The 27,064-nt window shown below is 43.8% G+C and overlaps 1 protein-coding gene across 1 annotated transcript; it reads right to left on the bottom strand.

The window, feature by feature from the left end:
• Nucleotides 1–21,196: 21,196 nt before the first annotated feature.
• LOC307036233 (uncharacterized protein) lies at nucleotides 21,197–23,480 on the bottom strand. Its single transcript, XM_079676352.1, has 2 exons — nucleotides 23,149–23,480; nucleotides 21,197–23,030 (listed from the first exon to the last, which is right to left on the bottom strand). The coding sequence occupies exons 1-2, from the start codon at nucleotides 23,318–23,320 to the stop codon at nucleotides 22,222–22,224; spliced, it is 981 nt and encodes a 326-aa protein (XP_079532478.1). The 5' UTR covers nucleotides 23,321–23,480; the 3' UTR covers nucleotides 21,197–22,221.
• Between the last annotated feature and the right edge of the window lie 3,584 nt (nucleotides 23,481–27,064).

The following is a 27,064-nucleotide window of genomic DNA, read 5'->3' on the forward strand; positions in this document are numbered from 1 at the left end:
GCTCTGGATCCCCGGCTCTCCTCGCCTGTGTTCTGCCGTGCTTCTCCGCACACCTGCTCCAGCCTGCTCGCTCTCGCCAAATCGGGATCCCCGGCTTCGGACCTCCGCTCCACCTCTGGTGACACACCCTGGCCCTGGACTTTGTGGATTATCCAATCCCTCTTTTGTCTCGGTAAAACGGTTTAGGTTGATAAACCCTTTTGCCTCATAAACTCTGTCTCCTCTCCATAGTGTTCAGTATTGTGGGTTCACTCCTGTAAGCTCTCGGAGAGCGTAACATATCAAATATAAAGAATTCATTTGCAAACATTGATTAAAGCCAATCTTAAAATGATTAAACAAACGCCTGTATGAGACTTCTCAGTGCACACAAAAACCTAACTTGGAGAAATAAATATATACGGATATGTTATTGAAAACCACCTTGAATATGTTATGACATGTATTCTCATAAATGATGCGGTATGCATTAGGACATAACTACGTCTAAACTGAGGCCGTTTTGCTTTTCTATAGGTTTTATAGATATAAGCATGGTTTTATATACTATCATGTTTAATCTTTTTATGCCGTTTGCTAAGACTTGATAAGTCACTCATAAAACACAGGAGGTATGGAAACTAAGAACTATAGGTTACATACGTAACCCCAGTTCTCAGAGTAACATGTAGTGAGATGTCTCACTATGGGATGCGCCTCATCGCGGAGCAAACAGAAGCATCAATCTCATTACGACAATCCTGATTGGCTGGTGATCTTGACGTCAGCATCAGGGAATCCACCCACCCTATAAGTAGCTTGCGCCACGTTGCAGCTTCATTCAAAATAAGCACCTCTTCTCGCTTCACCTTAGCAAGGAGGGCCGTCTGGTGAGACATCTCACTACATGTTACTCTGAGAACTGGGGTTACGTAAGTAACCTATAGTTCTCATTCATAACACTCCGTTTGATGTCTCACTATTGGATATTGAAGCTCCCGTATTGCCAGACGAGCTTATCTCGAAAATCATCAAACCAACCAGAACTTAAAGAACGTAGAGCTCTGACCAACACGGGGCCCAGCACTGCTCGGGCCACACTAGGAGCAGAGACGTCTAGCCTGTAAAAGCGGACAAAAGTGAGCGGCGAGGACCAGCTCGCCGCTGCACAAATGTCCTGGATGGAAACACCCTTGAACAAAGCCCAGGATGTAGCCAGACCACGAGTCGAATGAGCACGCAGACCCGTAGGTGCCTGCGAACCCTGACTCGTATAGGCCAAAGCAATCGCTTTCACAATCCATTGGGAGAGCTGTTGCTTGGTAACGGGCTTGCCCTTCTGAGGGTTAGCCCAGGATATGAAGATTTGGTCACTACAACAAAACTCTTTTGACCTGTCCATATAAGTGCGTAAAGCACGAACTGGACACAGCAAATTCGGCCGCTGTTCCCCGGAGGAACACAGCGGCGGAGGAAATGCCTCAATGTCAATTGGGGTACATGAACCAACCACCTTAGGTATAAAGGCAGGGTTGGGCTTCAGCAGCACTCTTGTTTGCCCCGGGGCAAACTGAGTGCACGAAGGATGTACAGAGAGCGCATGAATATCACTGACTCGCTTGGCGGATGCCAGGGCCAGTAACAGCACTGTCTTCAGTGGCAGGTGCTTCATGTCAGCTCCTTCCAGGGTTTCAAATGGGGTTCGAGTGAGCCCATCTAAAACCACTGTCAAGTCCCATAAGGGCACCAGTGACCTGGAAACAGGGAGGAGCTTGCTAGCTCCCTTCATAAAACGGCAGACCAAAGGATGTTGGCTAGCCATCTTACCCTCAAAGCCCACATGGCATGCAGCAATAGCAGCCAGGTATACTTTGATCATAGAAAAAGCTCTGTGTTTATCAATTAGGTCCTGTAGAAATGATAAAATCACCCCAACAGGACATTGAAAAGAGGTGTGCCCTTTTTGAAGGCACCATTCCTCAAACATCCTCCACTTACAGTCATAGAGAGACCTGGTGGAGGAAGCTCTTGCACTCTGAATAGTGTTTATCACCTTCTGCGGGAGACCCACTGTATTCAGATGTACCACTCACGGGCCAGGCCCATAGGGCCAGGCGCTCCGGGTGTGGGTGAAAGATCGTCCCCCCCGCCTGAGACAGTAGGTCCCTGCGTAGGGGGAGCTGCCATGGCTGTCCGCACAGCAGCTGATAAATCTCCGCCAGCCAGTACATTGCAGGCCAGTGCGGAGCTATCAGGATCAGTGTGTGGCGCTGTTCTCTCACTCTGGCCAGAGTTGGGGGTATCAGAGCCAGGGGTGGGAACGTGTACAGGAGGACCGGAGGCCAAACGTGCGCGAGCGCGTCCACGCCTAACGGTGCGTTTAGATCGGGCATTGAAAAGAACAGCTGACAATGAGCAACCATTGGATGTAGAGTCCAGTCTGCATACAGTGGTACACCTCTGGACAGCAGGCCTGCCCCGAGGTTCATCACTCCTGGTACGTGCGTCGCTCTCAGAGAGAGGAGACGACCGCAGCTCCACAAGATCAGTTTGCGTGCCAGCATGTGTAACTGGAGAGAACGCAAACCCCCTTGACGGTTTATATACGATATTGTGGTCGTATTGTCTGTCCTCACGAGGACATGGTGTCCTCTGAGAAAAGGCAGAAAGCGTTTCAGGGTGAGGAACACCGCTAAAAGCTCCAGGTAATTTATGTGCGACCGTTGGAGGTCTCTGCTCCAGAGACCCCTCACCGGTCGACCTTCGTAAATACCTCCCCAGCCCGTCAGGCATGCGTCGGTGGTGACCACCTTCCGCGGTAGGACAGCACCCATACGCACGCCCCGTACTAGAAAAGTCAGGTGCAGCCAGTGGCGCAGTGCCATTACGCATTTCACAGTGACCATCACTCTCGGCGCGCCATGACGCATGGGGTTTAGTCTGAGGGCGGCTACCCAGCGCTGAAACTCCCTCATGTGTAACCGTCCCAGTCATACCACCAGGATGGCTGACGCCATGAGCCCCAGTAACCGCAGACATGATCTGAAGAGAACATATTTGCGCAGCCGGAAATGAGCGAGACAAGCTCTGAAAGCTTTCACTCTTTCTGCTGACAGGCGGGCTGTAAAGGGCACCGAGTTCAGGTGTAGACCCAGGAAGAGTACAGTCTGGGCTGGGGACAATATGCTCTTTTCTGTGTTAATTATGAAACCCAGGTCGAGCAGGTGTTTTACGTGGATATTTGTCTGCGTAATAGCCTCCTGTTCCGACTGTGCGAGAAGCAGCCAGTCGTCCAGGTAGGTTGCCGGGCGAATACCTTGTTATCTTAACGGGGCTATCGCGGCTTCCGTACATCGTACAAACACTCTTGGACTGAGAGACAGACCGAAGGGAAGTACTCTGTATTCGTAACAGACACCCTGAAATGCGAACCTCAGATATTTCCTGTGTGGGTAATATACTGGGATGTGGAAATACGCATCTTTCAGATCGACTGATGTGAACCAGTCGTTTTGTCGCACGAGACGAAGCAGAGATGTGTGAGTGAGCATTCTGAATTTGTATCTTTTGAGATATTTGTTCAGAGCTCTCAAATCTAGTATTGGCCGAATTCCGTTCCCTCCCCGTTTGGGGGGTATTATAGATGTAGCCTTCTTTTCTAGTAGCGAGAGAATCTCTCGCTCCAGAATATGGGCTGACTCTCCCCGGGCTTGTGAATACAGAATGCCCGAGAAGCGAGGGGGGGTGACTGCGAATTGGAGCCTGTAGCCCCGTGTTACTGTCTTGAAAACCCAAGCAGAAGCTGTGAGCATCTTCCACCTTTCGCTCCGTAAAGCGAGCGGAGATGTCACGTCTCTTTCCCTCTGAGTCTCTATTTGTTGTGTTATGGGGCCCTCTAGTGTTTGAACACGGCGGTACCCCAGGTTGATAACCCCAGCCGGCACTGCGCATGAGCGTGGCGGTGATGCCTTCACAGACCCGTCTATTATCCGCCTTTTGAGAGAGGCTGTAGCTGCTCTCAAAAGAGGGACAGGTGAAAGACTGTTTATTGTTTTTATTGTTTTTATTTTCATTTTTTTGGACTGCGCCCTTGACGGCTTGAAGCCTGGATGCGACAGTGAAAAATGGTTTATTTGAAAACAATGGTATTTGTGACATGTGTTTTTGTGACTTAGGCAGATAGCAGAACTCGCTGTCTCTGGTATTAAGTCCGTTTGCCTTCTGGCGCGAACTTGAGGATGGCGTTGCGGCATCAATCGAGGCGGCGGGAAGACGGGGGCATGGTGGCACCCCGAAAACACATCTGGAGCTGGGGAACAGGGAACTTCCAGCTCTGTCACCGAGGAGAGGAGAGGAGGCTGTCAGGCCGCCCGCTTCTTCTTCCTCGACTGGTGACTGAAAATCTGAGTTGCTGTGCCTGAACGGCTGCTGCCGGAAACGGAGATTTTCTCGGCCAGCTCGTCCTCGTCTCCTGCCTGGGCTGGGGACTCGGGGCGGGCTGTGGCCTCTGCTGCCCCGGTATCTTGAACCGGGCAGGACGTGAGGCAACTTGGGCGAAGGACTGCCGCGAGACCGTTGCAGGTAGCGGCTGGACCCTTCGGGGGACACAGAGGTGGAGGGCCTCGTCTTCCTTCTTTTTCGACTCCCACCTCCGCTGCATCGAGACTAAAGCGGAGCCGAAAATACCCTCGGGAACGATAGGCACGTCGAGAACATCCTCCTTTTCCCGGTCTGGGAGGTTGGTCAGGTTGAGCCACCTGGCTCTCTCCTGTACCACCATTATGCCCATGACTTTGCCCGTGGCCTGGACAGCACAGCGCTGCACACGGAGGCAAATGTCCGGGATCGCTGCGATCTCGTCCCACACGGCCGGCCCAGGTTTGCTCGATAGGTCCTCGCAGAGCTCCGCCTGGTAGGCGGTCAGCAGTGAGGATATGTTGAGTGCCCTGGCGGACAACGCTGCGGCTTTATAGGCCCGTTCCGTCATCGCTGACTGGAATCGGTCTGCCTTCACCGGTAGCGTGGGGTTCCTGCTTGGTTTCGGAGCCAGCCTCGGTAGGAGGTGGGCTGCCACCAGCGGTTCCATGGGCGGTATGCGGAGCAGGCCGAGCCTCTCCATACCGTCACAGTCCAGGGAGGAGGCACCCTGGATTGGGGCCTTATTACTGAAGGGGCGGTCTCTCCACGAGACCGACACCTCGTCCAGCATCTCCGGGAAGACTGGAAGGAGCTGCGTCTTTGTCCTCGCTGCTTGGGGCAAAGTCTTCCCCTTGTAGCGAGACCTTGAGGTCTCCTTGGCCATTTCAGGCCATGGGATGTCCAGCCTGGACGCGGCGAGTTGACACACGGCCTGCACGGCCTGCAGGTCCATGCTCAGACAGGGCGAAGCTGGTTCGCTATCGCCCGGGAGAGTAGCCATCGCTGATGACACGAAGATATCATCTTCTTGCTCATCCGAGTCGGACAGGAAGAACTCAGAGGCATCCTCTTAGTCCTCCATATATTCCAACTCCAGGACGTCCTCCGCGGGCGAGACCATGGTGAGGTCCAGCCGGGAGCCCCAGCTTGGTATAGCGCGGGGCTCCGCTCTCGCGTCTCTTGGCGCCACCGGGTCCCAGCCTGACACGGCGTGGGACTCTGGTTCTGCAGCTGCCGCTGTTGTTGAGCCCCAGACCGACACAGTGTGGGGGGTGAAGGATTATTTGAATTATTTGAAGTATTAAAGTAACGTGTTATGGCAGGAAAGTTAAATCTGGTATATTCATTTTAATGTCACCTTATATATATTCATGTGTGTTAAATTTGAAGGGACAAAGTATATTTTCCCTCCCCAATATATTGAGGTGAAGTCTTTGTGTTTAGAGAAGGATGGGAGCAGGGGACATCCTAATTTGGGGATAGCTCCAAAACTCTGGAATGTTTCCCTCATAAAAGAAGAGTGTGCGTTACACATGCTTGGGGCAAATATGTGTGTTTTCATTGCAGTAAATATATGTGCTACATGATTACTGTTCAACTATACCTCTGTTCTTATTCTTTCATGTGTGGGTACTAAATGGCTACAAACATTGTGGAGAAATTAGCTTAAACATGTTTTATTACTCTATGAAATGGAAGCAGCTTTTATGATAGGGACGAGAGAGCATTTTCAGCATGTCAATTATCAGGGAAATCTACTTGTTTTCAATAGATGTGTGTGGTTAGTTACTTTGTATTAATAATAACAGTATGTGTAAAGGAAGCTGGAAATATACAATGTGAAACCTTTTATTTGAAGTAAAGATGTGAACGATAGCTCAGCTGAGACTGAGCCTTCTATTCCCATAGCACTCAGTAGTAATGATTTTATGTGCTTTTTTAACGATAAAATTGTTACTCTTAGAAACAAAATCAATGACCTCTTGCCTTTGACCAGTATAGTGTTATCAACAGCTCCCGGAAACGTAAGTTCTAATAATATTACACTAGATAGTAAACTAGAATGCTTTTCAGCCATAAACCTTGAACAATTAAATTCAATGATTCTCTCTTCTAAACCATCAACGTGTATCTTAGACCCGATTCCAACTAAGCTGTTAAAAGAAGTTTTTCCATTAATTAGCACTTCTTTATTAAATATTATGAATATGTCTTTATTATCAGGCTATGTTCCATAATCATTCAAAGTAGCAGTGATAAAACCGCTTCTTAAAAAGCACAACCTCGATCCAGAGGTTTTAGCCAACTATAGACCTATTTCTAATCTTCCGTTCCTCTCAAAAATTCTTGAGAAAGCAGTCGCAAAACAGCTGTGTGATTACTTAAGAAACTATGATTTATTTGAAGATTTTCAGTCTGGCTTTAGAACACAACATAGCACAGAGACAGCTCTGGTTAAAGTCACAAATGACATTCTAATAGCCTCTGACAAGGGACTTGTCTCTATTCTTGTCTTACTCGATCTTAGTGCTGCATTTGATACTATCGACCATGATATCCTATTGCAAAGACTAGAGCACTTAGTTGGCATACAGGGAACTGCTTTAGGCTGGTTTAGGTCTTATCTATCTGAACGCTCTCAGTTTGTACGTGTCAACGATGAATCTTCCATGCAAACCAAAGTTAGCCATGGAGTGCCACAGGGCTCAGTGCTTGGACCTATTTTGTTCACCCTATATATGCTTCCGTTAGGCAATATTATAAGGAATCATTCTGTAAACTTTCATTGTTATGCGGATGATACTCAACTATATTTATCAATCAAGCCTGATGAAATTAATCATCTAAATAAAATTCAAGACTGCCTCAAGGACTTAAAAACGTGGATGACCTTAAATTTTTTGATGTTAAACACGACCAAAACTGAAGTTATTGTACTTGGCCCGAAGAATCTACGAAACAAATTATCTAAAGATATATTAACTATGGATGGCATTAATTTGGCCTCCAGTGAGACTGTAAGGAATCTTGGTGTTATATTTGATCAGGATTTATCCTTTAACGCCCACATAAAATCAATTTCAAGGACCGCCTACTTCCATCTACGTAACATTGCAAAAATCAGGCATATCTTGCCTCAAAACGATGCAGAGAAACTAGTCCATGCATTTGTTACTTCAAGGCTGGATTATTGTAACTCCTTATTATCAGGGTGTACCAAGAAGTCAGTCAAGTCGCTTCAGCTGATTCAAAATGCTGCAGCTCGTGTACTAACCAGAGTTAGGAAAAGGGACCACATTACTCCTGTTCTGGCTGCCTTACACTGGCTCCCTATAGAACACAGGATAGAATTTAAAATTCTTCTTCTCGCCTACAAAGCCCTTAATGGGCAGGCGCCATCTTACCTTAAAGAACTCATTATACCCTATTGTCCTACTAGGGCATTGCGTTCCAAGAATGCAGGGTTGTTGGTTGTTCCTAGAGTCTCTAAAAGTACAATGGGAGCCAGAGCCTTTTCTTATCAAGCTCCACTTTTGTGGAATCAGCTTCCAGTTTGTGTTCGGACGGCAGACACCCTATCCGTTTTTAAGAGTGCGCTTAAGACTTTCCTTTTTGATAAAGCTTATAGTTAGGGCTGATTAGATTCAGCCCCTAGTTTTGCTGATATAGGCTTAGTTTGTCGGGGGACATCTTACTTCTTCCTTCTCTCTGTCTATACCTGTGTACTCTCATGTTCCGATTAACCCAGCTTCCCCAAATTTCTTTCTTTTTGGTGTCTATATACGCCGGGATCCGGAGTCATGGATGATCCTGCGGTCCTGTGTCATGGATTGCGAGTCCTGGATCTTGAGTCGTGGCTGCGGTCCTGGATCATAAGTCCTGGATGGATATCCTCATGGATTCATCTTCTTATTATACACACATGCATTTCAAAACATTTGGACTACCTATGTTGCAAATGTATTATCTTTTCAATTTACACACGGCATCTATTGCACGTCTGTCCGTCCTGGGAGAGGGATCCCTCCTCTGTTGCTCTCCCTGAGGTTTCTCCCATTTTTCCCTTTAAACTGTGGGGTTTTCTCTGGAAGTTTTTCCTTGTACGATGTGAGGGTCTAAGGACAGAGGGTGTCGTATTGTCATACTGATATTCTGTACAAACTGTGAAGTCCACTGAGACAAATGTAACATTTGTGATATTGGGCTATATAAATAAACATTGATTGAAAACATTGAAACAAATGGAAAGGCTGTAGGACAAATGAGTGTGTTCTCTATATTGGGCCTGTGTGAAGTTTGACTATTTGAAAAGCATCTCTAATACTGCTTAAGAGCATAGGTAATGTGTTCCTCGTTATTATTGATATGAAAGTGATTTACATGTATTACGTATATTTAGCCAACTATAACAACTATATCTTAAAACATACTTTTAACTTGTGTGTGGTAACCTGAAGGGGGGAAGATGGACTCAGGGACAAAGGGCCATAAAGGGGATGTGTGTGTGCTGGCTGCAAGATGTGAAATAAGATAAGGAAACTTGTTGTTTAGAGCAGGTTCGTACCAGACACCAAAAGGTTTCTGGTCTTCGTCAAACTGAAAGAGACTTTTTGTTTCCGTGTTTCTTCTGCTGTGTCGCACTGATTGGGTGCGACAGGCCATGTGTTGGTCTCTCCCAATAAGATGACCTCTGGGGGAAAGCACGCACACACCTCCTCCTGTGTTTTAGTATGAAAGCCTGTGTTTTCCTTTGGTTCGCGCTCTTGTTTTTGACCGGCCGTTCCTGAGACCTGTCTCACACGTGGTAGAACCTGAGCCCGGAGTACTCTGCAGAGTGCTTCGTGATTCCTTTGTATTTGTATTGTTACCTTGTATCATTAAAACAAGATTATTGTTTCACTTGCATTCTGGTGTTTCTTAATCCCTTCCTTTTTACGAATTTACCCAGCTTATCAAACGACACGCGGAGACGAGGTTGGTTTTGAACATCCTCCAAATCTCCAACAAGTGGTGACCCCGACGTGTCTGAGTGGGGTGTTTTCGGGGAAGAGACCACCAGCAGCAAGCGGACGGAATAGTCCAGGGCTAAACATCTCGGCTTCTTCTGACAACTAACAACAGAGCTCTGACAATAACAGGTAAACAGATGCCAGCTTAATTCGAAATCTGTGATTTGACCATATTCCAAATTTTAGGGTTGTCAGACGAAGTTTACATTGTTTTTATAGTAACAATGCAAATGCGTGTTTTAGTTACAATAGCATATTAAGTGCCTGCAGGCCAGAAGGGTATTAAAGTCCCTGCCTTGAAAAGTGGAGGTATCAAGTCCCCACAGTTGAAATAGGATATTAAGTTCCTAACGGGCCAGAAGGGCATTAAAGTCCCTGGCTTGAGAAGTGGAGGTATCGAGTCCCCACAGTTGAAATAGGATATTAAGTTCCTAACGGGCCAGAAGGGCATTAAAGTCCCTGGCTTGAGAAGTGGAGGTATCGAGTCCCCACAGTTAGACTGCCTGGAGTAGTCAAATGGTTGTATTAAGTCTCCATATAAGACTGACTCAAAATAACGAATCCACAGCTCGACGGGGCTGGAGATGAGTTATTTTTTATAAGTGATCCAAAGGAGAGTAACGCAAACTTCAGAAAGTCATTCTGAAGTGACCGGGCCTCACTATATCCTTTGGTGTGTTGTGAATATTTACTGGTAACAAGGACAGTAAGTCAGATCAATAGATATGAAGTCTGTGAATATTTACTGCTAACAGAAACAGCCTAAGTCAGATGAATAGATACGAAGTCATAATGAAAGGAGAATTTCAACGAGAGGAGCGTGAGTTAAGAGCTTACGAGGACAGTGGGTTCAAGCAGAAAAATTGAATAAAAGGATAGCAGAAGTGTTAATTGTTGAAAGAAGCCCCCCTTTTCCAAAGGAGGCTGAGAGCTAAAGCAGGGGAAAGAGAAGGGGGTGTCAGTATTTGTCTGTGAGAGTTCCCCCCACCCTTTTTCCTCTCGAGAGCAGCAGCAGCAGCCCGGAGTGTGTCTGCTTGCTTTTTTCTCTAGTGATCTGAAGTTGGAACGAAATACATAGAAAATGAACAGATCAAGGTGTGATTTGAAGTGGTAGATATATTGAAATAAATAAGAAACAATGATTTGCTGTTATTTAAATATAGTCTTTGAGAACTGATTGATACCGTTGCATTGCGTTGTGAATTTCATGGTATTTGTCTTAACTATAATGTACCCACATGCATGTGGTTTCTTTGTCCCAGTTCATTTTAAAGTCAGCCGCCTCATGGCTAAATCTAGTTGACCCCATGAGGTCAAGAGTCATTCTGTTAGACCACCATCTTCTGAAAGACAAATCATTGTTCTTTTGTCACATTTTGAATTAGAAAAGAGTTAATTTTGCTAGATCAATTTATCTATAAATGTTGTAGTGGGAGTTTTGTGTTTGCTAACATTTTTAGGAACAACAACACTCGGAGATGAGTAAACTCAAGAATCCGTGGAGTGTAAATACATTGAGAAAAACACATTTTTATACTCTAACTTTTTGCACATCATAGACAAGGAATTTAGACAATATAAATAAATATTCACCAAAAGTAATAAGTATAATGGAAAGTAGACATGGGCCTACACTTGAGTCAAATTATATTACTGTGATCTGATCAGTGTGCTCTGCAGGTTTACTATTGTTCTAAGTAACAGTGGGATTTAAAATATTGGAGAAAGTATGGAGATGTTCTTTCGTAGTGTGTGAAATATGTGATGCTTGAAACAGATATTTCAATTTATGGAAGAAAATGGTTTCCTGAAAGAGTCAGGTTGGGTAGATATGTAACAATGGATGAAACGATTTATAGAGGGAGTTTTTGTAATATCATTAGTAGACATTAATGGTGTTGTTTAGATGGCATTTAGCAACTAAGACAGATAGTATGATTAGAAAGAGACAGAGTGGAAAGGGTTGGATTGATTCAATCTCAGTGTGCTAGATTTCTTATGGATAATGCGTCCCGGGACCTGGACTCCCCCTCTGAGTTAGAAAGGCTACGACCCCGTCCCTCCAAGCAGACAAAAGACCTAACCCAAAAGGAGGCTCATCCTTCTCCATCAAACAGACAGAGAACCAGAGCTGAACCGTCTCTACCTGAGGCATCCAGAACCAAACCGCTTGCTGACATACAGAAATACTCTCATCAGTCCCTCAGACAGGGCATGAAGCTGAGCCACGAGATTTGGCACAGGAGCAGAGTGGGGGACATGAGAGCAGAATCCGCCCTCCATAAAGCAGCAGAGAGACTGTAAAGGAGGAGATGAAATGCAAAGCAGTGCAAAGAACAGTGGCATGATGTGGGCTGCAGATGTGACTGGGCCAAAGGCTGCCTAAAACAGTTACAGCGGATGGATTCAAGAGCTGATGGACTGAAGAGAAGACAGAATCAGAGGGGTTGGCATGATCGATTGGAAGTGAGGAGGCCGGGGTCACGGCTTGAGACAACCAGGGGAGGAGAAAAGGAAAACGGGAATGAGTGAGTTTACACATAAGCACACTTATTCACAAAACGCACATAGAAGACACCACATTTAAAGAACTTGAATTGACTTGATAAATAAGTAAAGATAAAAAGAGGTATTAACCATGAATTAATCTATTGGTAAATTCAAAATAGCAGTAAAGAGGAAACTATTAATGTAAAATGAGAAAATCATCCTAAAAACACACTGAGGGTTAAAGGGGGAGACATGAGGGAAATATGCACAACACTTTAAGCAGGGGGTGTTTTGGAGTAGCACAGTGTAGAACCATATTCTTCAATCTTTCCATCATATTAATAAATCATTCTTCAAGAGATTTTTATTCATGTGTGAATAAAGTAGTGATCTCATTTGTTACAATATTGATTTCACCATTGTGGCATAGTTATTACCATAGGAGGGCTTTAGGATGGAAACTGTTTTTAATCCTTGATAGAGTAAAGGGTGATGGTTGCATGTTCGGACACCCAAGGTTCCACACACTGCTAAAGAGTTTAACATTGTTTTTAAGTAGACCAGAATTGAAGATAAATGAGTATAATGAGCTATGAAATGCAGAGCAACACAGATCCTAGTAATGTTTTGACTCAAGATAATAGTTATGTACACAAGTTTCTGAATTAGATTTATTAGACATTTTCATACTACTTAGTTGTAAATAAATTGCAGTAGTAGTAGTACTATTATGAAGTGAGTTTTGTACCAAGTTGCAGGAAATGTGGGAAGCAGCCGTCCCGATGACAAGTTAGAGATATCTGACTTAAGGTGGTAATCGTGAATTGATAAATGATGGCGCTCCATATATGACTGATTTTTGTAGACAAAGGATACTGGCCTATGCTGAAATATCAAAGTCTCTGCAGAGCACGACACATGGCCAATGAAACTGAGAACAAATGACCTTTGACCCTGACTGACAGTGTGACTTGAGAAAAGCACTATCAATGACTGACTCTGGGGCTGACCAAACTTGACTTTACAACCTGACAGTGTGAGTGTGAATGAATTTCTGCATGTGATCAGTGTAACTGCATGATTCTAAAACAATAACTAACCGAGCATGTCTTTGGACTAATACATTATTTTGGAGCTCCATGGGAAACACAGGTTTCCTACAATTCCACACATTTGGAAAAATGCACATGTGACCCGTTTCTAATTCCCACAGGAGTTGGCGGTTTGCAAATGTAAAACTCAAACTAAAATCTAAAGATTCTGTTTCTTTTAGGACTGCCAGCTGGAAATGAACACTTATTTTCCCTGGAGTGTTTACTGTGAAAGATGATGGATATACTTTTGTGAATGATGTTTGGTATTTTCTTATAACCACTGGTTACCTGAAGGTTTTCTTCCCATACAGCAGTTTGTTACACATGTTTACATGTGTAAAAAGGGGGAGTGTGGGATATTTTCATTTAGGGACTGGAAGAAACCTGCCGCCCCAACTCAGATGTTCAATCTGACCATTGATTGACAGTTTTAGATTTAACCTGCTCCATATCTGGGGATAAGATACTGTTTGATGAATGTTGACATGTTTCTAATATTGATTGAGTTATAACAGGTAACACAGATGCAGAATCAGTGGCCAAGGGGCTACTGAGAGAGGTAATTCCAGAATGAGAATGAGAAGGTGAACTGTGATAATGAAAACAATTTTGTAATATTTCAACAGGTATTAAAGTAACTGAGGTTTGAAATGTAGAAAGAACATATTACAGCTAAGTTAAAACATAGTAATGTAATGAGATAGAATTTAATTTAGACAACATCTTGTAACTAGCCTGGTAAAGAAGTAAAAGCCATAGACTGTTTAGATCATTATGGGGATGTACATTTAATTTAAAGTCATAATAGAAAGACATTTGATGACAGTATGTTGGATTTCTGTATTCATTTTTCAGCTTGATAATATCCAAGCAGTGACAGGTAGAAGCAGTCTCGCCTGGAAATTATTCACTTTGTCAGTATCATGATTTTAGTTGTTTTTAATCCATAACATTAGTGTGTTCCATTACCAGAGACATTAGCAGTTCATATTATATTTAGATTTTAAATGGGATCTCAAGGATTTCATTTATAATAACACAGATGCTGGTCAGAAATTCAGAGCTATTGAGATATGTTATTTAGTTCACCTGAAGATGTTGGGGTTTATTTTGTTGACACAGGCCAAGTATTAGAATTCTGAAGTGGCCTACCAGTGGTGGGTCAAACACCTGAGGGCCCAGAAGCACTGAGCGTAGACTTGAGGGGTGGGTATCAGATTTCTCCACACAGGTTGCTGACGCCAAAAGGGGGACCCGAGGAGCAGGAGGCAGACACAGCGGAGTTCGTCTGGCTGAAGGTGGCTCAACCCCAGGTTCTCCGGCCTCTACAGAGTGACCCAGAGGACATCTCATGCCGTCCGCCGAGGAGCAAAGGGGGACATCTGGTACTACTGGAGCCAGTGTGCGGCGAGGAACACTCCGGCTAGGACCTTGGAGGACATCAGGATGGACCTGGCTATCGTCAACGCGGACATCCCTACAGCAGACGACTTGGAAGCAGGCATCAGCGGACTGGAGGAGAAGGACCTCGCGGACATCCCTACAGCAGACGACTTGGAAGGAGGCGTCAGCGGGCTGGGGGACTTCTCGAGGCAGCAGAGGAGTCTACTTCTCTCTGATCAGATTCATCAGTTCCACCTTTGAAGGAAAGGCCGCATCTCCCCCTCCCTATTAGCTGCCCTTGTTGGCGTATTCCGCTGAAGGGGGGGGGCCCCTGATGATTCAACAACACGCAAGGATGCTGCTTTCTGGCACTCAGGCTCTCACTCTGATTTTCTTCACTGTCATTGGAGGTTGTTTTCTGTTCCCAAAGGTTTAATGTTGGGGGACAGACACAGTATCAAAGAATGACAGTAGTTTGTTTCAAATGTCGTATGTGTGTTGGTCTCGTGACGCGAGACCAAAAAGGGGGAATTGAAGGATTATTTGAATTATTTGAAGTATTAAAGTAACGTGTTATGGCAGGGAAGTTAAATCTGGTATATTCATTTTAATGTCACCTTATATATATTCATGTGTGTTAAATTTGAAGGGACAAAGTATATTTTCCCTCCCCAATATATTGAGGTGAAGTCTTTGTGTTTAGAGAAGGATGGGAGCAGGGGACATCCTAATTTGGGGATAGCTCCAAAACTCTGGAATGTTTCCCTCATAAAAGAAGAGTGTGCGTTACACATGCTTGGGGCAAATATGTGTGTTTTCATTGCAGTAAATATATGTGCTACATGATTACTGTTCAACTATACCTCTGTTCTTATTCTTTCATGTGTGGGTACTAAATGGCTACAAACATTGTGGAGAAATTAGCTTAAACATGTTTTATTACTCTATGAAATGGAAGCAGCTTTTATGATAGGGACGAGAGAGCATTTTCAGCATGTCAATTATCAGGGAAATCTACTTGTTTTCAATAGATGTGTGTGGTTAGTTACTTTGTATTAATAATAACAGTATGTGTAAAGGAAGCTGGAAATATACAATGTGAAACCTTTTATTTGAAGTAAAGATGTGAACGATAGCTCAAACAAATGGAAAGGCTGTAGGACAAATGAGTGTGTTCTCTATATTGGGCCTGTGTGAAGTTTGACTATTTGAAAAGCATCTCTAATACTGCTTAAGAGCATAGGTAATGTGTTCCTCGTTATTATTGATATGAAAGTGATTTACATGTATTACGTATATTTAGCCAACTATAACAACTATATCTTAAAACATACTTTTAACTTGTGTGTGGTAACCTGAAGGGGGGAAGATGGACTCAGGGACAAAGGGCCATAAAGGGGATGTGTGTGTGCTGGCTGCAAGATGTGAAATAAGATAAGGAAACTTGTTGTTTAGAGCAGGTTCGTACCAGACACCAAAAGGTTTCTGGTCTTCGTCAAACTTAAAGAGACTTTTTGTTTCCGGGTTTCTTCTGCTGTGTCGCACTGATTGGGTGCGACAGGCCATGTGTTGGTCTCTCCCAATAAGATGACCTCTGGGGGAAAGCACGCACACACCTCCTCCTGTGTTTTAGTATGAAAGCCTGTGTTTTCCTTTGGTTCGCGCTCTTGTTTTTGACCGGCCGTTCCTGAGACCTGTCTCACACGTGGTAGAACCTGAGCCCGGAGTACTCTGCAGAGTGCTTCGTGATTCCTTTGTATTTGTATTGTTACCTTGTATCATTAAAACAAGATTATTGTTTCACTTGCATTCTGGTGTTTCTTAATCCCTTCCTTTTTACGAATTTACCCAGCTTATCAAACGACACGCGGAGACGAGGTTGGTTTTGAACATCCTCCAAATCTCCAACAGGGGCAATCTCTGCGGCGGACCCCCCCGTGTCTTGATTGCCAGCCGGCGAATCAGCGGACATGAGGGGGTCCTGTCTCGACAAGCTAGCTTGGCGTGCTAGCCGTCGGCGGAGGCTCTTGATGGTGAAGCGGGGACAATGCTCGCACGAGCCGAGGTTGTCGATAGCCTCCTGGGCGTTTTCCAGCCCGAGGCAGGACAAGCAGACCTGGTGTGAGTCTGTGCCTGATATCTTCAACCCGCAGCCGCAGAGCCGAGCCTCCGAGTCCCTGACTCCTCTGGTGTGAGGGAGAGAAGCGTCCATCTTGTTCGCCCTGGTGACGGCGTGGAGAGGACCCGCTCGTAACAGGTACGTTGCTGAGAATTTTTTTTTCCCCATCTGTCGTTAATCCGGAGAAAAAGCGACGGTGTAGAATTTTATTCCCAAAGAATATTAACTGGTGTGTTAATACCTTTTTTATCTTCCCGTCCTCTCGTGTGAGAGAGAAAAAGAAAAAACGTCCTCCCTACCGTGGTGCCGGTAGTGAGGGAAGGCAAGCTAGCAACAGGTGTGTTACTAGCTTGAAAAATCAAAACCTTACCTTTATTTCCGAAGAAAGAAACGGCGAGGTAGATTGCAATACTAACTGGTGTGTTAGTATTAACAGTCTTCTTGCGAAGCAGAAAAGTAGCCGGCGAGCGCCCGTCAACCGAAAGTTAGCTTTGGGTTCAGTCTGTGGACTGTTAAGCTAGCCCGGCTACTGATATGTCGAGATGTGCTCTGAAGCGAGAAGAGGTGTTTGAATGACGCTGCGACGTGGCGCAAGCTACTTATAGGGTGGGTGGATTCCCTGACGCTGACGTCAAGATCACCAGCCAATCAGGATTGGCGTAATGAGATTGATGCTTCTGTTTGCTCCGAGATGAGGCGCATCCCATAGTGAGACATCAAACAGAGTGTTATGAATGAGAACACCATATATTTGGTAGATTTGGATACATGTTGAGAGATGTTAACATAGATCTCCTAATGTTGCTCTCAAAGTGCACCAGATTAATGCTTTTAACTTCAGCATTTAAAAAAAAAAATCTTCCCGGGGGAGCATGCCCCCCGGACCCCCCTAGAGGAGGTTAGGTCCCCCCCCACTTAAATAATATTCACATGGATAGGAAACGAAATACATTTGAGCACATCTTGTGTCCATATATTCCTGTTTTGGTGGTCATGCCACAACCGTGCACGTGCATGCATACGCGAGTCATGGTAAAATATCTGGATTAAGAGGTGGCTTTTTCTTTGCACAGCATGAACGAAAGGCGAAATAAATGGGCTGTGATTTTAGTATTTTTAAGCAGAGGTCAATAATTTGTACGGCCCTCGGAGGATGTTGAAAAAATTGAAATGGCCCTTGAGAGGAAAAAGGTTCCCCACCCCTGTATTAGAGAGTACCTTTCTTTAATTTTTGTTTCATACCTTTGTGCATTTTCACGTTTAATTTCAAGGCACCAGGGGCCTCATTTATAAACGGTGCGTACGCTCGAAAGTTGGCGTACGCCAGTTTCTACCAAGCTCTGGGGAAGACCCGCGACGCTAATACGGAAGTGCCTCAAACTGCAGTTCATCTAGTGGCCAGTAGGAGCAGTCTGCAGAAGGTAGCAATTTCCATAGACCCCATGTTAAAATGCCCAACTTTACAGCAGAAATAAACATGTTTACATCGTGGTTCAAAAAACCATATTCTCTGTATAGTTAAATCCCCCCTTCATGAATATCGATTGGGGGGGTGAATTTTTTCTCAACTCATCTGTTTAATTAATATTAAGCCTTAAAGCTTTTGCATAAATTAGGGCGTGGTCACTTTGATGGACATGTACATGCCTCACTGTCAGCTAACAGCAACTTGTCCACTCTGCTAGGCTACAACCATAGAGGCTACAACGTTAGTTAGTTGTAGTTACTGTACTTGACCCTTTAGCTTTAGCCGTGTTTGTGGTGATTGTGCCTTTTAGGGAATATTGTTACAAGGGGGCTAGCTCCAGCCGGCGTCCCGGAGCTAGCCCACTGCGGCTCCGTTAGGTCCGGGCGGTGGAGTCCGTCTTTTCTTAACGTGTGAATGACAAGCATTAAGAATAGCAAAATATAGCTAATTCTCTTGCAGATTGTCTCATTTGATTATGAATGTAACGTTTGTATAGGGGAACTACACTGTTAGCAGTAACTTGGTATGCATGTATTTCATGTTAGCTTAGCTTCTTAGCCTGAGCTAGCTCTGTTTACTTCCAGTTCGGAGGCAGCAGGTCCTGCCTCGGCTCCGCCTCTTTGCCCTTAGCAGGAGGGATTAGACTCTGACGTCGTTGTCAAGCCGTTAGTGGCTGACTCCGCCTACTAAGGGCTTCTCGGCAACTCTGCAGAATCCTATGGGTGACGTCACGGACACTACGTCTATTTATATATACAGTCTATGTCCAATGTTTCCGATTTATAAAAAACAAACTTGACGGGAAAATGTGCGGTCCTCCACGCAAACTCTGACCCATGCGTACGCACTAAGCACAAAAACGGGAGAGACGAGAAACTGCGACACCGTTAGCAGAAGGAAGAATGGAGAGAAATATATGAAAATAATACCATAAATAAAATGTTCCCTCTCATGTATCATATATGAAGAATTCATCTGCAAACATTGATTAAAGCCAATCTTAAAATGAATAAACAAACTCCTGTTTGAGACTCCTCAGTGCACACAAAAACCTAACTTGGAGAAATAAATATATACGGATGTGTTATTAAAAACCACCTTGAATATGTTATCAGGGCCGGCTCTAGACAATTTGTAGCCCTAGGCGAGATTTGAGTTGGCGCCCCAGCCAGAGAATCGTACAATAGAAAAGATAAAGATCAATAGAGTATCCAAGGAATACCCAATAGAATGGGGGGTGGACGTCACATCCTCTAGGGGGGTCCGGAGGTATGCCCCCCCGGGAAGATTTTTTTTAACATTTTAAAGGTCACATGTCATGCTTTTCCGGTTATTACCCGTCCCCTTGTGTGTTATGAAGGTTTTTCTGCATGTAAACGGTGTGCAGAGTCAAAACCCTCAAAGTACACCCTGTAGCGAGTAAAACTCTAAAACAGAAAATACCTCCCCAAAACGCCTCGTTGGTGAAACGTCATCATGACGTCATCATCCATTTGATTCTTCCGGGTACGTGCTTACGAAACCACGTACCACGGAACTAAATGGGCCAATCCGTGGAGCCGTTACGTTACGTCCGCGGAGCCGTTACGTTAAGCCCCCGCTGATTGGTCCGAATTGACAAATCCACACACACACACTCAGTGCAGGCAGCCCTGCTGATTTCTGCTCCCTGCTGCAGGCTGATAAAAGACAGTTGGGATCGCGCAAAATTCTCTCTGCAGACCCATTCTCACAGCCTTTATCAACCTATAAACCTTTTTCTTACTCAATATCAAGCCACACTTATTGTTTTTATTTCGGCTGTGACTTTGTGTGTGTTCAGGTTGAGTTTGGCTGTGTTTGGCTGTGTATCGCTAAACAAGGAAATCACGGAGGGGCGGGGGGGGGGGGGGGGGGGGGGAGGAGCTGCAGTGAGCCGTTTAGTGGAGAAAGTGAATACTGCTGAATACACATACTTTACAGAGATGCTGTATGCGAAACCAATGTGAGTTTGGAAAATTGCACAGTATTTTTCTATTTTAGTATACCTCAACAATGGAATTATGATCAGTGGAAATGGCCATGACATGTGACCTTTAAAGTAAAATGCTTCAATCTGGTGCACTTTAAGCAGAATTACTACTAGATCTAGGGGGTACAACTCTAAACAGCCATATGAAAAAGATTGGTTTACATTTTATAAATCAAATAAGTATGTCAACATAACCAATAACCTACCATAGCCAATAACAAATAAATGTAACTTATTTTATTTTTGTTGTTCATTCATATCTTATTTGACCTATTAACATTTATTTATTCGTGCATTTTTTTAAATCTCTCCAGTTTAAAACAATATTTTTGGTTTACTGTCCTATAGTATACATTGAAATGATTTCAAACCTTTTTTATCCCAATAATTATAAAGGACTGCCTTGGAAATATTTGTTTACATAAATTGTGACCAAACCGTTTGAGACCCACTGAGATAACTTAGACTAAAGTGAACTATCTAAACACTCAAGAGTCCTTTACCTCACTGAGCTGTAGTCATCAGCCTCTCAGTCTGACTGGAGAGGACTCTCCCTCCACATTATTGTAGAAACGTCTTCTTCTAATATCCGTTAGAGCAGCTAGCACCAGATTCTAATAACAACAGCGCCGGTACCGGTCAGGTACCGGTGCACCCTCCCTCTCTCCCTCATTCACTCCCAAGCTCACTCGCACTTTGGCTGTGAGCTGCGGGCGCCTGATAAGCCAACATCCCCCATTTTCATCACATACAGTGCCCATCGTACAGGGCAAATGAAAAGTGTAACCGGGGTCAAAAAAGGGTGTTACATTTACTTAATTATGAATGTTGTTACATCAAGGCCGAAAATTAGGATGAGCACCAACGGTCCAAAATGTTTTTCTACCAGCGCAGCGCCTCCCCAGATCTGGCGCCCTAGGCGAAAATCTATAACGCCAGTGCTACGGGCCGGCCCTGTATGTTATGACATGTATTCTCATAAATGATGCGGTATGCAGAAGGACATAATTACCGCTAAACTGAGGCCGTTTTGCTTTTCTATAGGTTGTATACACTTTTCGAAATGGGGGGGAGCCAGGGGGAGCTTGGAGCTCCCCTGAAGGCCGACTTTGAGATAAATAGGGAGAGCCCAAAAAAATTGACGTGCATATTTGTGTCACACAGATTAGAAATGTTGAGTTTCTGTAAATAAAAGTTCTTGAAATAAATAATAGTCATTGTTCATTACAGTTTCTGATTGTTTGTTTTATATTTGTGAATATTTCTGGGTATTGCCATCTGTACGTGGCGGCACTGCATTCTTTACGCTACTTACGTTGCTATGGTTACGGCAGGCGATGCTGGCACGGTATTTGATATTTTCATACGGATGTTTTTTTAAACACTGGCTTGGTAATAAAAAATATGGCGAAATGAAAAAAAAATCCACCTGAGTGCACCTTTCACAAGAATGGATTCAGGGAAAAGTCAGCAGTGATCAACAGAATAACCTGCGGAAAAAGATTTATAAGCACCATAAGAGCCAGGCACACCAAACAAGGTAGGCCTATTGGCCTATTGGCAATCAATGTTGATCTAATGCAGGAAACATATACATGTTTATATACATTAAAATGTACTTAAAATATCAAAAGAAAAAGTACTCAGTGTACAGAATCGCTCTTCTATAAACTGTTATCAGAGAATATTATATTAAACATAAGAATGTTTTTATATTGTATTTCATCAATGTGGAGCAAATACTTTGTGTACTCCCAAGGAGAATAACAGTGTGTATATGAACACATGTTCCTTATCATGTAACTTATGTTAGCTATAAGTCTCAAATAAATGTAGTGTAGTAAAAAGAAACGTTGAGATGTACAGGAGTAGAAGTTAAACATTTAAGAAAATGGTAATACTCAAGTAAAGTACAAGTATCTCAACATTATACTTAAGTACATTACTTGAGTAAATGTAGTTACATTCCACTCTGAACAAGCAGGTGTCTCTTAAGAAAATAGTTCCTTCCATGTAGATGTTCCTTTTCCCCAGTGTATTAGTCATAGTCCAATTGGAGTTTTTTTTTTTTAAAGTGTAAAGAACAACATTCGGAAAGCGTTCAAAACGAATAAACAATCCAGCCACCTGAGTGGTGCACAGCTCCTCCTGTTCCTCGTTGATCTTTGGAAGCTCTTCCCCTGTGTGTGTTTCCACGTGGGCTGTGTAGTATTGGAAATATTCCACACAGCTTCTCACTTGTGTGGATTCTAATACGATTTTTTTTTACACTTGTGGCCGGTCAAATATTTTCCAACAGATGTTGAATGCTCCTGTTTGATGTGGACTGTTAATAGGCGATCGTATTTGAAACTTTCTCCACACATTTTGCAAGAATACGGCGTCTCACCTTTGTGGGTTTTAGTATGATAGTTCAACTTTGACTTCTGAGTAAATCTTTTCCCACACGTATTGCAGGAATATGGCTTCTCCCCAGTGTGAATTATCAGGTGTCTTTCCAGTGATGACCTGTACTTAAAATATTTTTCACATTTGTCACATTTTAAAGGCTGTTTCCCTGTGTGCGTATCACTTTGCATCTCTGACAAATCAGTGTTGTTTGCATTGTTACGGTGACTTTTGCTTTCAGGATGTTGATTCCGTTTTTTTGGCTCTGCATTTCTTGCAGACTCTCCTGAGTCTTGCCGAGTATCACAGTGCATCTTTGACAATTTTTTTTGGTGACGTTTGCGGTGTTGATTCTGTGGTTTTGGCTCTTCACTGCTAGTTGATCCTGAGTCTTGCTCGCCTCCTTCCTGATCTTGGCTCTCAGCTACATGAGAGTTGTGAGAGAGGAACTGGTGCTCACTCTCCTCCTCAGTAGCAGTCAACATGAAGGCATCCGTGTCCTGCTCCAGTCCAAGCTGCTCTCCCTCCTGACTGGTGCACAGCTCCTCCTGCTCCTCTTTAATCTGTGGAGGCTCTGGGTCCTCTTGGTCCAGGCTGGAGTTCCTCTCCTGAATACAGAGCTGCTGCTCAGAGAGAACCTGCTCCTCACAGACAGGATGCTGTGGGAGCTCTGGAGGGACAGAGAACAAATAAAATAGGATAATGCTGTACACATAACGGAACTTGAGGACATGCAACGTTGACAATTCCTTTGTATTCTGCTCTCGAAGTGAGTAAGTTTTACATACCTATCCTTGGTATTGGTATTTCCGGTTTCAAAACGACATCCAGCAGTCTGCGCTGTCGTCTGATCTCCTCCTCATATTCGACGAAGGTTTTCTGAAAAACTCCAAATATTTCTTCAGCAGCAGCAGAGAGTCGCTCGATAACAAACTCTCTCAAAAACTCAACCGAAGACATTATTGCCTAAATATAAGTGTAGTATTTCCCGCTAAATTACTATAACATCGTATCTTAATTCACTCACTAATCGATAGCACCGAACCAACTGTAACAGAGCGTGGTTTGTTTACTTCCGGTGCGTGGTTCTTCTTCTTCTCTCAGTTGTTGGCGGATTGCAAACAACTTCAAGGTGCCTACCGCCACCTACTGTACAAGAGTGTGTATCACCATATCATTCTATCACCACTTGTGGAATTATACCACTGTATTTACGTTGTTTTAAATTCTTCCAATCAATCCTGTTTCCGTCAAATACTTAAGAATAGCCTTCCTGGTGTCTCTTACCCCCTCACCCTCTGTTCTCAGTATCCCCATCAGGCTCCACTCCCTTCCTGCCTCTCTGACCCTGTCTCTTTCACTCCACACCGCCTGCATTCTTCAACTTCGCTGTTTCCCATTATAAACATTGTGCCGTTTAATCCTGTATGATCCAATCTGAGTCTAGTGATGGTGATCTCCTCCCGTCTGTTCCTTGGTATTCACCTTTGTTATGACTGATTTCTGTAACCTGTGGTATCTCCTCCCTTTCTGATCTTCCTCCCACCTTTTCCTGTCATATTTCCATACCCTTCTTCTGAATTATTGATTTTCCTTCTCCTTTTCCAAGTGAAACTGGTATTTCTATTTCCTTTTGTAATGCATCTGTTGCTAACTTATCAGCATGCTCATTCCCTTGAACCCCCTCATGTGCAGGCACCCAGCATAACTTCACATCTATTCCCCTCCTCTGAAGTCTCACTAAGCACTGGTTAAGTTCAATGATTAAATCTTCTCTAACAGTTATTGTCGACTGTATGCTTTTCAAAGCAGATAGTGAGTCTGTGCATATCACCACCCTATCAGGTCTGACCTCTTCAACCTATTGTAGCCCAATAATTGCTGCAAGTATTCCTGCTGTATAAACTGATTAGTTATTTTGACACTCGTTTTGAGATTTATATTTTGAATTCTGGGATATACACGCCTATCCCCACGCATTCTTGCTTCTTAGATCCATCTGTGTAAATGTTGAGGTAATTGTAATACTTTTCGTTCAGATACATACTCGTTTTAATTCCCACTTCATTAATTGTTTCTATTTTAGAATCGATCTTCGGTTCATAAGCAATCCATTTATAATTGTTCCCGGTTGTTGGTGCAGCGTTCCTCTTCAATCTCTAGAGCAGGGGTCTCCAACCTTTCTTCATCTGAGAGCTACTTTGAAAAAATGAAAGTGGCCAAGAGCTACTTGCATCACATCGCTTACATTTATTCACATAGCACTCATCAGTTGAATTAAGCTTTGTACACGTTTGAAATTACAATACCCAAAGCTTATCAAAAATCTTCACTTCACATCACGGTCCAAGAAAACGACAATTTCACACATATTATTAGGGCCCACATAGTAAGTACATCACTGAAATATTACATAAATGTCCAAGATAAAAAGAAAACATTTTCACTTCTTATTATTGAAGAAGATTCAACCTATTGTCATGATGTAGTAAAGGTACTATGTAACAAAACTGTTTCTCTGCATTTGTTAGGAGCAGTGGGCTGCCATTATGTACGGCGCACGGGGATTATTATGGCCCACATAGTAAATACATCGCCTTAATCACCACTTTACAAGCATCTGTGTAAAATAAGTACATTCACTCTTTTACACAGTTAGTGATATGACTGGCACGGCATGGAGTCCACCATAGAGGTGCATGCTGGAGTGTACCCACTTAGGTTCACTCTAATAGAGTCATTTAAATGTTCATCAGTCAGTCTTGTTCTGTATTTAGATTTCGTCACATTCATGTCAGAAAAAGCTGCTTCACAAAAGGTCTGTTGAGCCAGATAAAGCAGACATTTTCAGTGCTGCTTGGTTATTGTTCTTATAGTGTTCTGGGTCTACAAGGCTCCAGAAATGTTGTGAGTTTTGCCGAGACTTGAGCTGAACATGATTTTGGAGATTTATAACCTCCTTCTCAACAGGATTGACACTGAACAGTTCAGCCATCTTCTTCTTCTTCGTCTTGACATTAAATTATAAACCATAATAAATCAATTGTATAGGTCTAGCCTCTCTATATCTGTGTGTGAAATTGTTCCTTCAAAAACAAAAAACTAATGCTTCTGCAGTCTAGCTGCAGCTTCAAGCAACGGTCTTCTGTTTAAAAAAGGACACTGAAGGTCTTGAATCACACACATGACTTGAGTCTGAACACAGCAGATAACAGGAGTATTTACAACCGCATATAAAAACAAAAATACTGCATGTGGGTTCACACTTATTCTCTGTCTTACCGTTACATAAATCCCATGAATGTATGAGATTAAGTTAGCTTCATCATATCTCAATCAGTGATTAGGTGAATAATAATGTTTCTATCAGGTTACTATCAGCCTGTCACTCATTATTTGTAGGGAGGGGGCGGGGTTTGGAGGAACAGAGGAGCTGGTGCTCACTCTCCTCCTCAGTAGCAGTCACCATGAAGGCATCAGTGTCCTGCTCCAGTCCAAGCTGCTCTCCCTCCTGACTGGTGCACAGCTCCTCTTCAATCAGTGGAGGCTCTGTGCAGCAGGGATTCAACTTTTCCTCTGTGTGTGTTTCTGTGTGGCTTCCCAAGTTACTACTGAATATGGTATTTTTACCGGAGATGATGCAAGAATGCAGATCCTCCCCTGTGCGGCTTCTCATGTGGACTCTCAATTATACATCATATCGGACACATTTCCCACATGTTTTGCAAGAAAACGTCTTCCCCCCATGTGGAATTTCATAATATGCCTTTTAAATGTTGATGTTCGACAGAATCGTTTCCCACACGTTTGGCACAGAAATGGCTTCTCCCCTGTGTGAATTCTAATATGCTGTTTCAAGTGGCTTTTATTTGCGAAAGCTCTCCCACATGTATTGCAAGGAAATGGCCTCTCACCTGTGTGGCTTCTGAGGTGTCTGTTCAGTGTTGCTATCGATAAAAAATATTTCCCACATGAGTCACAATTGAAAGGCTGTTTACCTGTGTGCATCTCGGACAAATTAATGTTGTTTCCTTCGTAACTGGGATTTCTGTGATATTCATTCTGTGGTCTTGGCTCTGCATGTCCAGTTGATCCTGAGTCTTGCTCGCCTCCTTCCTGATCTTGGCTCTCAGCTACATGAGAGTTGTGAGAGAGGAGCTGGTGCTCACTTTCCTCCTTGGTAGCAGTCAACATGAAGGCATCAGTGTCCTGCTCCAGTCCAAGCTGCTCTCCCTCCTGACTGGTGCACAGCTCCTCCTGCTCCTCTTTAATCTGTGGAGGCTGTGGCTCCTCTTGGTCCAGACTGGAGTTCCTCTCCTGAATACAGAGCTGCTGCTCAGAGAGAACCTGCTCCTCACAGACAGGATGCTGTGGGAGCTCTGGAGGGACAGAGAACAAATAAAATAGGATAATGCTTTACACATAACGGAACTTGAGGACATGCAACGTTGACGATTTGAAGTGAGTACGTTTTACATACCTAACCTTGGTATTTGTATTTCCGGTTTCCAAACGACATCCAGCAGTCTGCGCTGTCGTCTGATCTCCTCCTCATATTCGACGATGGTTTTCTGAAAAACTCCAAATATTTCTTCAGCAGCAGCACAGAGTCGCTCGTTGACAAAGTCTCTCAAAAACTCAACCGAAGACATTATTGCCTAAATATAAGTGTAGTATTTCCCGCAAAACTACTATAACATCGTA

The sequence above is a fragment of the Notothenia rossii genome (genome assembly GCF_949606895.1).
Source record: "Notothenia rossii genome assembly, chromosome: 1".
Classification (NCBI taxonomy): Eukaryota; Metazoa; Chordata; class Actinopteri; order Perciformes; family Nototheniidae; genus Notothenia; species Notothenia rossii.